We start from the raw sequence: 14,462 nt of genomic DNA on the forward strand, positions 1-14,462 counted from the left end.
GGGCGGGGGGAGCGGCGGAGGGAGGGGACACGGGCTCATTGCTGTGTGCGACCTGCGCTCTGTCCCTCACTCGCCGCCGACGGCCTGTCTCGTCGCTCTCTAGCTGTGCCGCTGCCCCAGGTACGCGGCCGCCCGCCCCGTCTCATCCGTGCGCCTCGGACCTCGGAGCCGGCCTTCCCCCGCTGCTCTGAGCGGGCGGGCCGGCGAGAGCCAGAGCTTCCCCAAGGCGCCGCAGGCCTGGGCCCGCTGAGCCAGGCCCCGTGGGTGCATGCAGGGGCCCATCACGTGCGGCGTGGATCGCTCGCCCGGGCAGGGCGCAGCTGGGAGGGCTTGCCCGGGGCGGGGGGTATGGAGTCGGGGAAGTGTATTCACATGGGTTCTCCGATGGAAGCCACTTTGGCCGGGTGCAGGGTGCCGCGGGGTGGGGGCGGGGTGGTCGCAGCGCGTGGGAACAGCTTTTGGCCCCGCGAACAGCTCGGGTACGGCGCATCTACCCTTGACCTTGCTGGGGCATCCTGATGGAAAGACGCGTGGGGCCGCCCGGAGTGGGCAGAGCCGCCTCCCCCAGCTTCGCGGCCTTGCCTGCTGCACTGATGCAGTAGCCCCGAGTGGATACATGAAGACATTTTAGTAAGCGGATTTTTGCACCGTCAGGAATATTTTCATTCCCCTGGTCACTGGGTTTTGTAAATTGCCCCTTTCCTCTAGGCTTGGTTTTTCAGGGGACATTTGGAGCTGATTTGCCCCCAAGGCCATTTTAGCGCTGAAAGATTAACTCGTTTTTAGCGTCATGGGTAGGTGGCCATGGGGAAGAAGGGTGTGCTTTTTGCTAGTGCTATAGGTCAGGCGTGGGGCGGCCACTTAAAGCTTGCGCTAGCAGCTGGTGTTCTGGGACGGTGGCGAGTTTCGAGGCCCAGCTGTAGTGGCTGGCAGAGGTCAGCCCAGCTCGCTTCTAACATTTCTTGTTCTGATGCGCGGGTGTCATGTTTGTGTTGTCACACACCATGGGTAGCGCTAGTATTGTACTGATGATCTGCTTGTTTCTCCCCCAGAAATGCTTCGATTGCCCGCAGTCCTTCGCCAGATTAGGCCAGTGTCCAGGGCACTGGCTCCTCATCTCACTCGGGCTTATGCCAAAGATGTAAAATTTGGTGCAGATGCCCGAGCCTTAATGCTTCAAGGTGTAGACCTTTTAGCTGATGCTGTAGCCGTTACTATGGGGCCAAAGGTATCAGTATTCTTACTTTGTTGTAATTTAGAGTATTGTTAAGGAGCAATATTTTGTTGATGGCGAGAGTCACGGCAAGCTTTTGAACGGTGCTTTGGTATTCATAAACTGCTTCTGCCAAAGTTGAGGAACTTTATTTTGTACAATGTGTGATGTAATCCAGTGGTAACTCCTAGCTCAAGACGGATTGGTAAACTCGAGGTGGAATTAATCTCGCTTGCCTGCTTGAGTTAAATTTTGGATCCTTTCCCAGTAGTTAGTACCAGGCATAGAGGGAAGAATACAACGTCCACAATACCTTAAGTATGTGCTGGGAGGTGCTAGTTTAACCTAATGTTTTTCTACTGTCCCTTGGTTCCAAAGCACATTTAAAATTTTAAGTCTCATTTAGCAAGACATTGATGAGTGAGGGGTAATAAGTAATTTGAGGAGACCTTTTTGAGGGTCGTGCACGGTGAAGTGATGGCTTCATTTCAGGTTGAAGCCAGTACAAATATCAAAGTGATCCAAACTATATAAAATACAGCATATGAATGCCTCACAAGAAGCAGCTTTGGTTCAAATTCAAAAGCTGCCAATACTATTTGCACCATATTTAAGATTTAATGTTGAACAACTCTGAAAGTGTGTACTGTACTTGTTAGTTTTTTAGAAACTAAATTTTAAAAACAAGTTTAAAAGTAAGTTTTCATATTATTATTACAGCAGATACTGGACAAAACTTAAGTATGAATTTTGTGAAGACTACTCTGGGATTTCATTATAATCTACCAAAGTGGTATTGGTTCATCTTGTATCATCGTATAAGAAGACATCTTTTAAGTCTCTAAAATTTTTATCATCCAAGGTTATGCACTTAGCAACAAAGGTCATTTTGTCTGTGAACTAAGAACATTGATGAACCTGCCCTTTAGATTCATGCTGTAGATCTGATAAGAAGTGTCAGATGTTGCGTTAAGGCTTTGAAGTAATTGCCTGTTGTGAAAACTGCTGTATTGTAAGCTAAATAGTACTTAGAGTGTGTGACTCTGTTTTCTCTGCAATAGGGAAGGACGGTGATTATTGAACAGAGTTGGGGAAGTCCCAAAGTGACAAAAGATGGTGTGACTGTTGCAAAGTCCATTGACTTAAAAGATAAATATAAAAATATTGGTGCGAAACTCGTTCAAGATGTTGCCAATAACACAAACGAAGAGGCTGGGGATGGCACCACTACTGCTACTGTCCTGGCACGCTCCATTGCCAAGGAAGGCTTCGAGAAGATCAGCAAGGGTGCTAACCCAGTGGAAATCAGGAGAGGTAGGAATGTCTCTTCATTGTCACCAGTGTTGTGAACTATCTGTTAAATTGTATTAGAAAGTTGACTCTTGTTTCTCCTCTCTCCTAAAAAAAACTTTTAAAATCTTAAAAGAAAAAAAATCACTGAGTAGTGATCGAATTCCTGACTATGTGGTGGGCACTGTGCCGCGTGGCAAAGAGGAAAATCTGACTAAGACATTCCCTGTTGTCCACAGTCATCCATCCCTGTGTCTTTGTCCCCAGGCCCTCTTCTCCCACAAACCAAGTTTATTGGAAGTTGCAGCATGTATCATTCACCTTGAAAGTAATAAGTTTAATGGGGGTTAGAGCAGAGAGAGATGATACAGTTTTGATGTTTTACTTTAGTTATTTGGGAGGTAGGGCTAAACGAGGAACCAAGTCACCCAGGATGTCAGATGGGGTTTTTTAAAACAGTTTTTAAAGTTTCTGTTCAGTGCATGCCATCCGACTCCCATGTGATTAGGAAAAGTACTGGTACAGAAGCAGTGCGTAAGCATTAAGGCATTGAAATACTTAACATGAATCAGAATTTTTACTTGACGTGGAGCCACGAGAGAATAAGCATGTAATTCAAGAATAATATTTATTCTTGAACCAGGTGTGATGTTAGCTGTTGATGCTGTAATTGCTGAACTTAAGAAGCAGTCTAAACCTGTGACAACCCCAGAAGAGATTGCCCAGGTATGGATTTTTTATAACATATTATGATAAAGTTAGAATTTTTTTTTAGTAATGTGATTTTATTCCATAATTACACAACAGTATCAGAATAACAACATTACCCAGTCACCAACATTGGAAGCATTATTCTTACTGCTGATGCATTTGGAAATTTCCCTGACCAGGGATGGAAGCTGTGTCCCATTTAGTGCAAGTGCAGAGTCTTAACCACTGGACCACCAGGGAAGTCCCCATAATTTGACTCTTAATGAGTTGTCGTTTTAGTTCTACATGACTGAGTAAAAACTCATTTGTATGTGTAGAAAATGTTCTTTGGCCATTTATCAAAGGTGCATAATTTTTGTCATGTTCTAATATTGCCATGTTTGCCAAGGGGAAGAAAGTAACAGGGTCAGCCTCCTTCTTTTTTCTTTTTCGTTCTTTTTTTGTTTTTGGGGGGTTTTTTTTTGGCCACGCCACGTGGCTTGTGGGACCTTAGTTCCCGGACCAGGGATTGAACCCGGGCCCCTTCAGTGAAAGCGCCAAGTCCTAACCACACAGGCCCACCAGGAATTTCCTCTTTTCTGTTTTTGTTTAAAAGAATAATTGTGTGTTTATTTCATATCTTTCAAAAATAATGTGGCCAAATAGTGGATTTTTTTAAAAAATTGAAAACAGGATCAATACTTCGTTACAATTATTATGCCATAAAATCCCCTCCCTCTTTCTCACCGCCACCATCACCCTCCCTCTAGCTTCCCACCAAGGATCTATCAATTTGGAAGTTACTGAGAAAAGGGAGGGGAGTTGATTGAGGACAGTAGCCTTACCTTTCAATTTGGAAGAGTAATTTGATTGTTTCAGGTTGCTACGATTTCTGCAAATGGAGACAAAGAAATCGGCAACATCATTTCTGACGCGATGAAAAAGGTTGGAAGAAAGGGCGTTATCACAGTAAAGGCAAGTGTGTTTTTAATGACACATAGGAATGAGGTGTCTGATAATCTGAGTTTTACAAATATAAAAATTTGATCTATATGTGTTTCCAAAAGTGTATTCCGTATCATTCTTTCATGTGTAATATTGGCACCTGTATAGAATAGAGTGCCTTCTGTGTTTTGTGTGAATTATTAACCTTTGCCTTCGGGAGTAAATCCATTCTAACTTAGATGATACTGCCTTCTAACTGTAAAAATTAGTTCAAATACATACATGTATTCTTGCAGAAGTGGAGTTGGATTCCCTGGGACATTTGCATATTCCTATCTGGATTCCTTATGAGAAGTGGGGACTATGAATTGGTCTATACAGTTTTTGTTTCTTTAATGAAATTCACATAACAAATTCTTTGACTTTTCATAGGATGGAAAAACACTGAATGATGAATTAGAAATTATTGAAGGCATGAAGTTTGATAGAGGGTATATCTCTCCATACTTTATTAATACATCAAAAGGTAAGAGCAAATCAGTAACTAAGTTTTTTTGTTTTTAAACATAGTTTGCTATCTGACAACCTGAGGGCATTAGTCAGTGTCAGACCTCAAAAGTAAATTCATGTTTCTCACATTGCTTTGGATTTCTTGCTTATGATGCTGTCGACCACTCAGCATTTTCCCAAAGTCGAGTTCTGAAACACTAGTTCTGTAGAATGTGAGCAAGTTTCTATTTCATGGTAAAGTAAGTGTTGGACATGCTGAGTGAACAGTTAAACAATTTCTTACTGTGAGACTTCTCAGAGGCTTAAAAATGATCATATACAATGTGAGTTTCCAAATAGGTGATATAGAATGTGGATTTTCTTAAACTTATTTGATTACAGAACACTTTTCTCATGGTCTGTGTCTTGGACTTAGAGTAATATGGAACACACTGGAAAATGCTGCACGGCTGCAACAGTGTGGACTGGCGTGAGCAAGAAGTTAGACAGGTTTTGAGGGTGAGCAGAGAAATATAAATTTGATGTAGAATAATTATGACAAGATGATTCTGGAATAAATTATCTACTTGGAACAACTTACCATTAAGCAGAAAGGAGCTGGTGCCCCTAAACTAGACCACCACACATCCATTGCATCTGAACAGGGATGAGGAGAAAAATGCAAATTGGAAGAAAGCATCATCAGACACAATGGAAAAGGTTGTAATCCAACACCTTTAGAAGCAGACTGAGAGCTCACCAGGGGACTGAGGCAGTAATGGCAAATTCACTTATGTATTATTTATAATAATTATATATTTCTTATTTATTACTCTCTTCCCCTACTTGAATGAAAACTTCTAAAGAGCAGAGGGGTTTTTTTTTCACTTTTTTTCCCACTGATCTACCCCAAGAGTCTAGAACAGTGCCTGGCACTGGCACCCAGTCAGTGATCAATAACAGAGAATAAATAAATAAATAAAGGAAAGTTCATGTATATGAGAAATTAAAGGAAAAACATGAACTCATCAATCACTCTTAAAGTGTACTGGAGCTTTGGTTTAGAGGTTTTTCTAAATTGCAGTCACTTTCAGGATAATGTTCTAAAGTTGGTTAGAAATGTTCTTTGCTTTTGCAGGTCAGAAATGTGAATTCCAAGATGCCTATGTTCTGTTAAGTGAAAAGAAAATTTCTAGTGTCCAGTCCATTGTTCCTGCTCTTGAAATTGCCAATGCTCACCGTAAGCCCTTGGTCATAATTGCTGAAGATGTTGATGGAGAAGCTCTAAGTACACTCGTTTTGAATAGGTAATAGGCAGTGGTATTTGATTTACGTTTCTGTGTGGAAGGCAGTTATTTGTATTGATGTTTGAAATCTCCGTTATGTACCTTCACATTGAACTACTTGTGTTTGTATATTAGTGTGATTCATGAACCCTTAGTCCAATTATGATTCTGTCTTTTTTGAATGGGGTGCCAGAGTCCTTAATGTTTTGTGCAACTTTCTCATAAGATAGCCTAAGTGTTTACAGTTGTTTTAAAGGTAAATGACTGAGTTTTATTCTTTTTTTTTACAAAAAGACTTCTGGAAAAAAATACTTTCACAATTACAGTTTTTCATGGGAAGAGGTAAAAAACTACCATGCTGAATAATCTGTTAAAAGGAAAATTTTGTTAATGAGTAGTCTGAAATAGAGAAATTGGTACTCAACCTAAAGTAAGTTGAGGTCTATTCTTTTAATTAAAAAAATCTATAGTTTAATGTATTACTTTTTACTTTAAGATAGGTAGTATTAACGCTATAAACAGAATTTTAGGGCATTGTTAAAATACATATTATTCCTTATCTTAGAACTGAGGTACATCAGAAATGAGAGTCTCCAATTTTCATTGTAATGGAAATGCACAAATGAAATAGCAGGTATATATTAGAGAATTGAGTACTTTGACCTAAGTGAGTTTACTTATCCTGGAATATTTGTAGACTGGATATGCTTTTGGGATTATGAAAAAGCTCTAGAGATTGTGGGATTTGAAGCCGAAATAGAAAAACAGTAGGCCTGAAGAGTTTTCATTGAGCCATTTTACTGGTAGCTGTAAAGTTGGATCTCCAGTTTACTTCACATATCATTAGAGGTTAACCCTCTGATTTTTATTTGGCTTCTTAATAAAATTGACCAGTTCTTAGTTCGTACATTCCTTCCATTTCAGTCTGGTCTCAAATGGGCATTTTTAAAATTGTATATTCCGAGTATTCATTACCTGATTAAAATGTAGGTAAGCTTAATGATATTCTTAGCAATATTTACATTTGTAAACGAACTGAATTAAAAACACTGCTTGCTCAGAATATAGCCAGTATTATATAACTATAAATGGAGTGTGTAACTTTAAAAATTGTGAGTCACTGTGTTATATACCTGAAATACATAGTATTGTAAATCAACTATACCTCAATAAAAAAGAAGAAACTGCTCAATCTTGACTTTAATAGCAACTTAATCTAATACTAAATGGAACCCAAGGGGTTAAGGGTAAATGCTGATTCGATGATCTCCAAATTTAATATATAGTAATTCTGATTTTCACAAACTATAAAATAGTTATCACTATTTACATGTTTTCAACTGGAAAGGTCAGCATGTAAGGTTAGCAGTTTATTAAGAAGGTAAGCAGATACTGGCAAATATGGATAAATGGAAAATTGTCCTTTCCTGTCTCAACTTGACCAAAAGTTGCTAGGGAGAAAAAAAGAAAAAAAACACTTTTTAAAGTGCAGTTTCCTAAGTAACCTTAGTTGTCAGAACTTGAAGTGACAGGCATTTTTATAAAATTTAAATCTTATGAATAACTTCTTAACAGGCTGAAAGTTGGTCTTCAGGTTGTAGCAGTCAAAGCTCCAGGTTTTGGTGACAATAGAAAGAACCAGCTTAAAGACATGGCTATTGCTACTGGCGGCGCAGTAAGTAAAATAAATGTGGTTTTGGTTTACTGAATGTTACTTAGACATCCTGGTCTGAAATTTATAGGCAGATTTCACATTTTCATAGTCAGATACTAGCATCGGAAATGTTTACTTAATCTGTGTTTTAGATGTTTGGGAGGTAGAGATTGGGTTAAATAGTGATAAGGTCCCTTTCTTTAACTCGCCAAGAGTCTGGCCCAAGAATGGGCTTACTGACTAACCTGTTTTCAAGAATGTAGTAGAAAAGACATGGGATCTAAGAGTTAGGCCTAGGGTCTAGTTTTGGTTGCACCAAAAGTATGGCCTTAGATGAGTTTTCTGAGTTCACAGTTTTCTCAAAGTTAATAATTGAGAATTAACTGAGAAGTTGGAAATGTCATGAAAGACTATATTCAGACTTTGTTTAGTCTAGCTTTGGTCTCGAAATCTCACATTTCAAATAAACACAGTATTGCAAGATGTTTCTTTTATCAAAACACCTGTGGGATATATTATTAATGAACTTGGTGTAATGAAAAAAGCCGTAATCTGTAATTTGTTCATTCTTTAAAATGTTTTTGTAGGTATTTGGAGAAGAAGGACTAACTCTAAATCTTGAAGATGTTCAGCCTCATGACTTAGGAAAAGTTGGAGAGGTCATTGTGACCAAAGATGATGCCATGCTCTTGAAAGGAAAAGGTGATAAGGCTCAACTCGAAAAGCGTATTCAAGAAATCATCGAGCAGTTAGATATTACAACTAGTGAATATGAAAAGGAAAAATTGAATGAACGTCTGGCAAAACTCTCAGATGGTGTTGCTGTGCTAAAGGTAAGATTCATTGTTATAAATAAGCTTCTTGGGTTCTAAGCCCAAGATGACTATTTCTGTGGTATGTAACCAAAATATTTAGGGAATCAACTTCCTTGTGGAGATATTATATAAAATTTCTTTACTGAAACATTCCTTCCTTAAAACCAGAATTGAACTTGTAGTGGGTGAGTTGTGTGGGAACAGATGTTTTGTTAATAATCAGTCTAGAGTCTGACTTGTGAGACACTATTAGCTGTTTAATCACGTAGTTACTTGTAACAAATAGGCAACCTTTTTAAAATTGCTTTTTAAGTAAACTGGGTGCTTTTTAATGACTCTTTTGGCAGTCAGCTTCTTGAATGGGAGAAGCCATACTAACTGGAATTCTTTTTTAATCTTTAGATTGGTGGGACAAGTGATGTTGAAGTGAATGAAAAGAAAGACAGAGTTACAGATGCCCTTAATGCTACACGAGCTGCTGTTGAAGAAGGCATTGTTTTGGGAGGGGGCTGTGCCCTGCTTCGGTGCCTTCCAGCCTTGGATTCAATAACTCCAGCTAATGAGGATCAAAAAATTGGTAAAAAGTTAACTTAGTAATGAGTTTACTTGTAGCCTGATTTTAGTCTTTCTGTTGTTAGAATTATATTATTGCTGCCACTAGATGGAATAAGAAATCATAAAGCAATTTCCAGAATAACAAAAGTAGAATAGCACTGATGTCAGAGATCTTTCAGGGGGAATGATTTGACCTGTGGTATTTTCCCAATTGGAATTTTTCTACATCTGTACTCTCACAAGTAGAATTGTGCTATAATAATTACAAAGGAAAGAACTAAATTTGCTAAAAATTTATTTTCTTTATAGGTATAGAAATTATTAAAAAAGCACTCAAAATTCCTGCAATGACCATTGCTAAGAATGCAGGTGTCGAAGGATCATTGATAGTTGAGAAAATTTTGCAAAGTTCTTCAGAAGTTGGTTATGATGCTATGCTTGGAGAATTTGTGAATATGGTGGAAAAAGGAATCATCGATCCAACTAAGGTAAATAGTTCACCGGTGTCTAAAAATACTTTCAAGAACTCTTCATTAAGTCTTGTTAATTTGTTTTTTTTAATTAACTTGTTTGGTTGCGTCGGGTCTTAGTTTTGGCACACGGGATCTTGCGGTGCAGTGCGCAGGCTCTTTGTTGAGCACAAGCTTCTCTCTCATGGCACATGGGCTCCAGAGCATGCAGGCTCAGTAGTTGCAGCGCATGGGCTTAGTTGCCCTGCGGCATGTGGGATCTTAGTTCCCTGACCAGGGATCGAACCTATGTCCCCTGCATTGGAAGGCAGATTCTTAACCACTGGACCACCAGGGAAGTCCCAAGTCTTGTTAATTTTTTACTAAGGAAAAGTAATATTTTATCAAAACTTTTTTCCTAGGTTGTAAGAACTGCATTACTGGATGCTGCTGGAGTGGCCTCTCTGTTAACTACAGCAGAAGTTGTAGTCACAGAAATTCCTAAAGAAGAGAAGGATCCTGGGATGGGCGGAATGGGTGGGATGGGAGGTGGGATGGGAGGTGGCATGTTCTAATTCCTAGAATAGGGCTTTACCATCATTCATGAGCTGTGAGAGGCAGTGTTCCTCACCAATAACTTTGAGAGGTCAGTTGAAGGAGGTGACTGAAGAGGCTGGCTGAGGTTTCAGAAAATCACTATAACCGTCAGTTACTGGTTTCAGTTGACAACATAGAATGGTTTACTGCTGTCATTGTCCATGCCTACAGATAATTTATTTTGTATTTTTGAATAAAGACATTTGTACATTCCTGGTAAATGAGTATAAGAGCCATGCACCAATGTACTGCTTTCAACTTAAATCACTGAGGCATTTTTACTACTATTCTGTTAAAATCAGGATTTTAGTGATTGCCATCAACAGATGAGAAGTTAAGAAGCAGCCTTTCTGTGGAGAGTAAGAATAATTGTGTACAGAGTAGAGCAATATCCAATTATGTGACAACCTTTGTGTAATAAAAATTGTTTAAAGTTAATTGTGTTAGCCTTTCCATGATCTAGAGGATATGAGGAATGAAAGAAAGCCAATTGAAGAGGGAGGGGTAAGGTAAGGTTTGACCCAAGTCTTAAAATGTTATTCTCCCTATAGTTTCCTTATGTTTCTCTGTTTATCTTTGCTGCAGACTGGATTATATTATTACATTGGTAATGGGGGAAATTTTGAAAGGTGACAACTCTGAATGCTGTATGTGTTGAGGTTTGGCCATAAAGAAAAGGGCAGCTTGTTTCTTTTAAGGGTTATGGTTACTGTTGCAGAGTCTCAGCATCACAGATAAGCAGTGGGTTCCCTGCTAGGTACCCACAAGTGAGGAGGGCCAGGGTTTACAGTATGAGTGTACTTCAGTGGAAAGGAGAGTTGTGCCATCCAAGCATAATGAATAGCAGGGAGGGGCATCCACAACGTGATAATGCACAGCCCAGCGTGATCACCTTTATAAGAACTTGAAATGGCTTTCGGTCTCAGTGCACTTGGTCTTTATTAGATAAAACAGTGTAGAAGTATGGCTTTTAAAATAGCTGTGTGTGCATGCGTGTGTGTGGGGGGGGACAGATACTGATTTGCAAGATAGAACATTGCTTTCTAATTTAAAGCACAAGATCTTATGCAACAAGAACATTAAGGTTTTTTTACTTTAACCTGTGCCAAGAATGTAGTCTTATCTTGGAGCTGTAGAATCGATCTGCTTGGTGGTAAGGAACTCCAGTCTGTTGCTCAGTTTGGCCCTGGGGTTGCTGCTAAGAGGTCTGGTATAAGGTAGGAACTGAGGCAAATGTTTCTACTTCCCTTATCTAGTATGAATAGTTTGGACAGGAATAGAAGGAAAAATAAAGTCCATCACAGATCAAAAGTCAAAATCACTTGAAATCCTGCACCTAGAAATACCTTCGCTTTGTTAACTTGGCTGGGTTAGAAAAAATGACGAGATTAGAGGGCACTGACTGAACGAATAAAAGGCATTTTAAACAAAACTTGTCTAGACTGTACTTACGGTTATTCAGGTGGCAAAAGGCAACCTAGACCCTGCTAGACCCTGGACTGAGTCCTTGGTTTATTTTAACCCTTAGAACAAACTTGGATTAGGAATTACTTATCAAACCTATGCTACAGTTAGTAAACTGAGGCTCTGAATGGTTAAGTAATTTACACAAAGTCTCAGAGCTATTAAGTGGTAGACCCCAGATCTGAACCAGGGTTTAATTGTAGAACTTAAACCAAAGAACAAGCCTGGAATGAACCCCTAGGCCAGGATCTAGGCAATTTAAAAAAACCCGAAAGCTGCAGCCAGAGAAATCAATACAGATAAATGGGGCAATTCCCTTTGACTAGAATAACTGCACAGGGTGATTGCAGTTTTGGAGAGATGACAGAGAGGAGCAAGAGTATCAAGGATCAAGATGGTTCCTTCAAATACCATTTGGTCAAGACTAAAGATGCTAGTGACTAGGTGAGGAAGCAGGAATGGTAGATCTCTGAGGAAACCTGCTCTGGGCACTCATGGAAATCCCTTGGGAAACCACACAAAATAATATAACTTCCAGGCCTCAGTTGCCTTGCTGTGAAAGCAAGCAGGATTTATTTGAACAGCAGAGGCTTTTCAAGGCAAAAATTTTTTTTTTTTTTTTTTTTGCGGTACGCGGGCCTCTCACTGTTGTGGCCTCTCCCGTTGCAGAGCACGGGCTCTGGACGCGCAGGCCCTGCGGCCATGGCTCACAGGCCCAGCCGCTCTGCGGCATGTGGGATCCTCCCAGACCGGGGCACGAACCCGTGTCCCCTCCATCGGCAGGTGGACTCTCAACCACTGCGCCACCAGGGAAGCCCTCAAGGCAAAAATGTTGCAGGAATATGTTACAACAAATCTATGAGCCTGAGGGAGAAAAGGGGCATGGAGGGGATACAAACACACCCAATATTTAGCCATGACCATGGAGGTGAACTTCTATAAAGACAGCTGGATCTGCTTTAAAAATGGATAAAGGAGTAATCAAGGAAAAAGGAATGCCACTATGAAGTCAGATCCTGCTATTTCAGGAAAAGAGTTGAGAAAATAGATGGTTTCTACTGCAATCTGGGCAGTTCCAGTTAGGCTTAAGTGTTAGAGAATCTCCAACCTAAAAAGCACGTTTTTGGGCTAGAGGTATCTCCCTGGTCCTTGCAAACAAGAGCATCTCTGAACTGATGATTCTCGAACTGGGTTAAATATAAGGGACTGTCTATACTGGAGTAAGTGGTTGATGAAACCAAAAATTTTAAGAAAAATGGAGTATAGTAACTACTAAATTGAAGATAATCATTGTGAATTTAGTAGCCTTCAAAGATCTGTATCTTTGAGGAATTCCCTGGTGGTCCAGTGGTTAGGACTCGGCGCTTTCACTGCTGGGGCCCGGTTCAATTCCTGGTCGGGGAACTAAGATCCTGCAAGCCGCAACACGCAGCCAAAGAAAAAAGATCTCTATCTTTGTCACCAAAAAATGGCCTAACGATATCATTGACAGCATTGGTGCCCATCACCAATTCCTGGGCACATCCGTAGCACCTGATTTTTGTCTCATACTGGTTTCCACCAAACGGGAATAGGATTCCTTGAATAGCAGTGGAGTCTATGCCTTGGGACAGAAAAAAAATCAGGATGAATCTGGAACACCTTGTCGCTGCCTGACAGCAAGAATACTTTCAAAAATATCCAGGGCAGTTTTTTTTTGTTTTTTGTTTTTGTTTTTAAACTAACCAAAAGGGTTTCCATTGGCCAAGTTAGGACATTTTGAGTGTCAGTAATAACAAATAATGATAGTGAATTAGAACAAAGCCAAGAGTTCATGGTGATATTCAAAAGAAGGAAGTGAATGTGAAGACTAGAAAAAGATACTTCCAATATAAACTAGTGAATATTGTATGTTTAATGCCCTACTGATGTTACGAAGCCAGAATATAGATATATAAGTATGTACCTGCTTATAAAGTATAGATTATATTCGTGTCTCTATACAAGTAAAGACAGGAAGGAGTAAAATAAAAGTAGTGAGAGAACCAAAGAAAGAAAGTAGGAACTAAACCAAGGGTAGGAAGAATGAGTGGTATTGGTAGTCTCATATAATCAGGTAGAAGGGGAGTCCAGTAACCAACTTGCACTGGTCATGAATAATCAAATGAAAGAACATCCAAAAATGGGTTTTAAGATAACAAATTTTCCAAATTCCCCAGAATTTAAAATTTGAAGTTAACCTTCCAAGGGAATGAAACATTGGAGCTGAACTCAAGAACCTCATGAATGTTGATATATTCATGAGACAACATTAAGTTTCTATTTAAACTGACAAATCGGGTCAAAATATCACAACACGAGTTAGGTACTGACAACCACACAAAACTTGAAGAGTACTTCATTTCCAGGAAAGATCAAGTTTCTAAGCATTAAATCTCTGGAACACGGGGCTTCCCTGGTGGCGCAGTGGTTGAGAGTCCGCCTGCCGGTGCAGGGGACACGGGTTCGTGCCCCGGTTGGGGAGGATCCCGCATGCCGCGGAGCGGCTGGGCCCGTGAGCCATGGCCGCTGAGCCTGTGCGTCCGGAGCCCGTGCTCCGCAACGGGAGAGGCCACGGCATTGAGAGGCCCACATACCACACACACACAAAAAAATCTCTGGAACACAAAGGATGTAAGAACCTCATGATGTAACAAGTTTTGATACAAAAAGGATAAACAACAAGGTCCTACTGTATAGCTCACAGAACTATATTCAATATCCTATGATTAAACCATAATGTAAAAGAACATTTTAAAAAATGTGTGTGTGTGTATATATATATATATAAATATAACTGAATCACTTTGCTGTACAGCAGTAATTAACACAGCATTGTAAATCAACTATACTTCAATTTAAAAAAACAATTCCCTGGTGGTCCAGTGGTTAGGACACCTCGCTTTCACTGCCGAGGGCCAGGGTTCCATCCCTGGTTGGGGAACTAAGATCCCACAAGCCACGTGGCACAGCCAAAAAACAAACAAAAAAAGACGG

The 14,462-nt window shown here is 40.1% G+C and overlaps 1 protein-coding gene across 1 annotated transcript; it reads left to right on the top strand.

The window, feature by feature from the left end:
* The first annotated feature begins 15 nt into the window (after positions 1-15).
* On the top strand, positions 16-11,415 carry HSPD1 (heat shock protein family D (Hsp60) member 1). Its single transcript, XM_082630723.1, has 12 exons — positions 16-120; positions 1,053-1,228; positions 2,275-2,527; positions 3,147-3,229; positions 4,073-4,168; positions 4,571-4,664; positions 5,766-5,934; positions 7,489-7,588; positions 8,155-8,400; positions 8,785-8,959; positions 9,247-9,425; positions 9,809-11,415. Exons 2-12 carry the CDS (start codon positions 1,055-1,057, stop codon positions 9,959-9,961), a joined length of 1,722 nt encoding a protein of 573 aa, XP_082486849.1. The 5' UTR covers positions 16-120; positions 1,053-1,054; the 3' UTR covers positions 9,962-11,415.
* Positions 11,416-14,462: the final 3,047 nt, after the last annotated feature.

This window comes from Mesoplodon mirus, assembly GCF_964341445.2.
Source record: "Mesoplodon mirus genome assembly, chromosome: 8".
NCBI lineage: Eukaryota > Metazoa > Chordata > Mammalia > Artiodactyla > Ziphiidae > Mesoplodon > Mesoplodon mirus.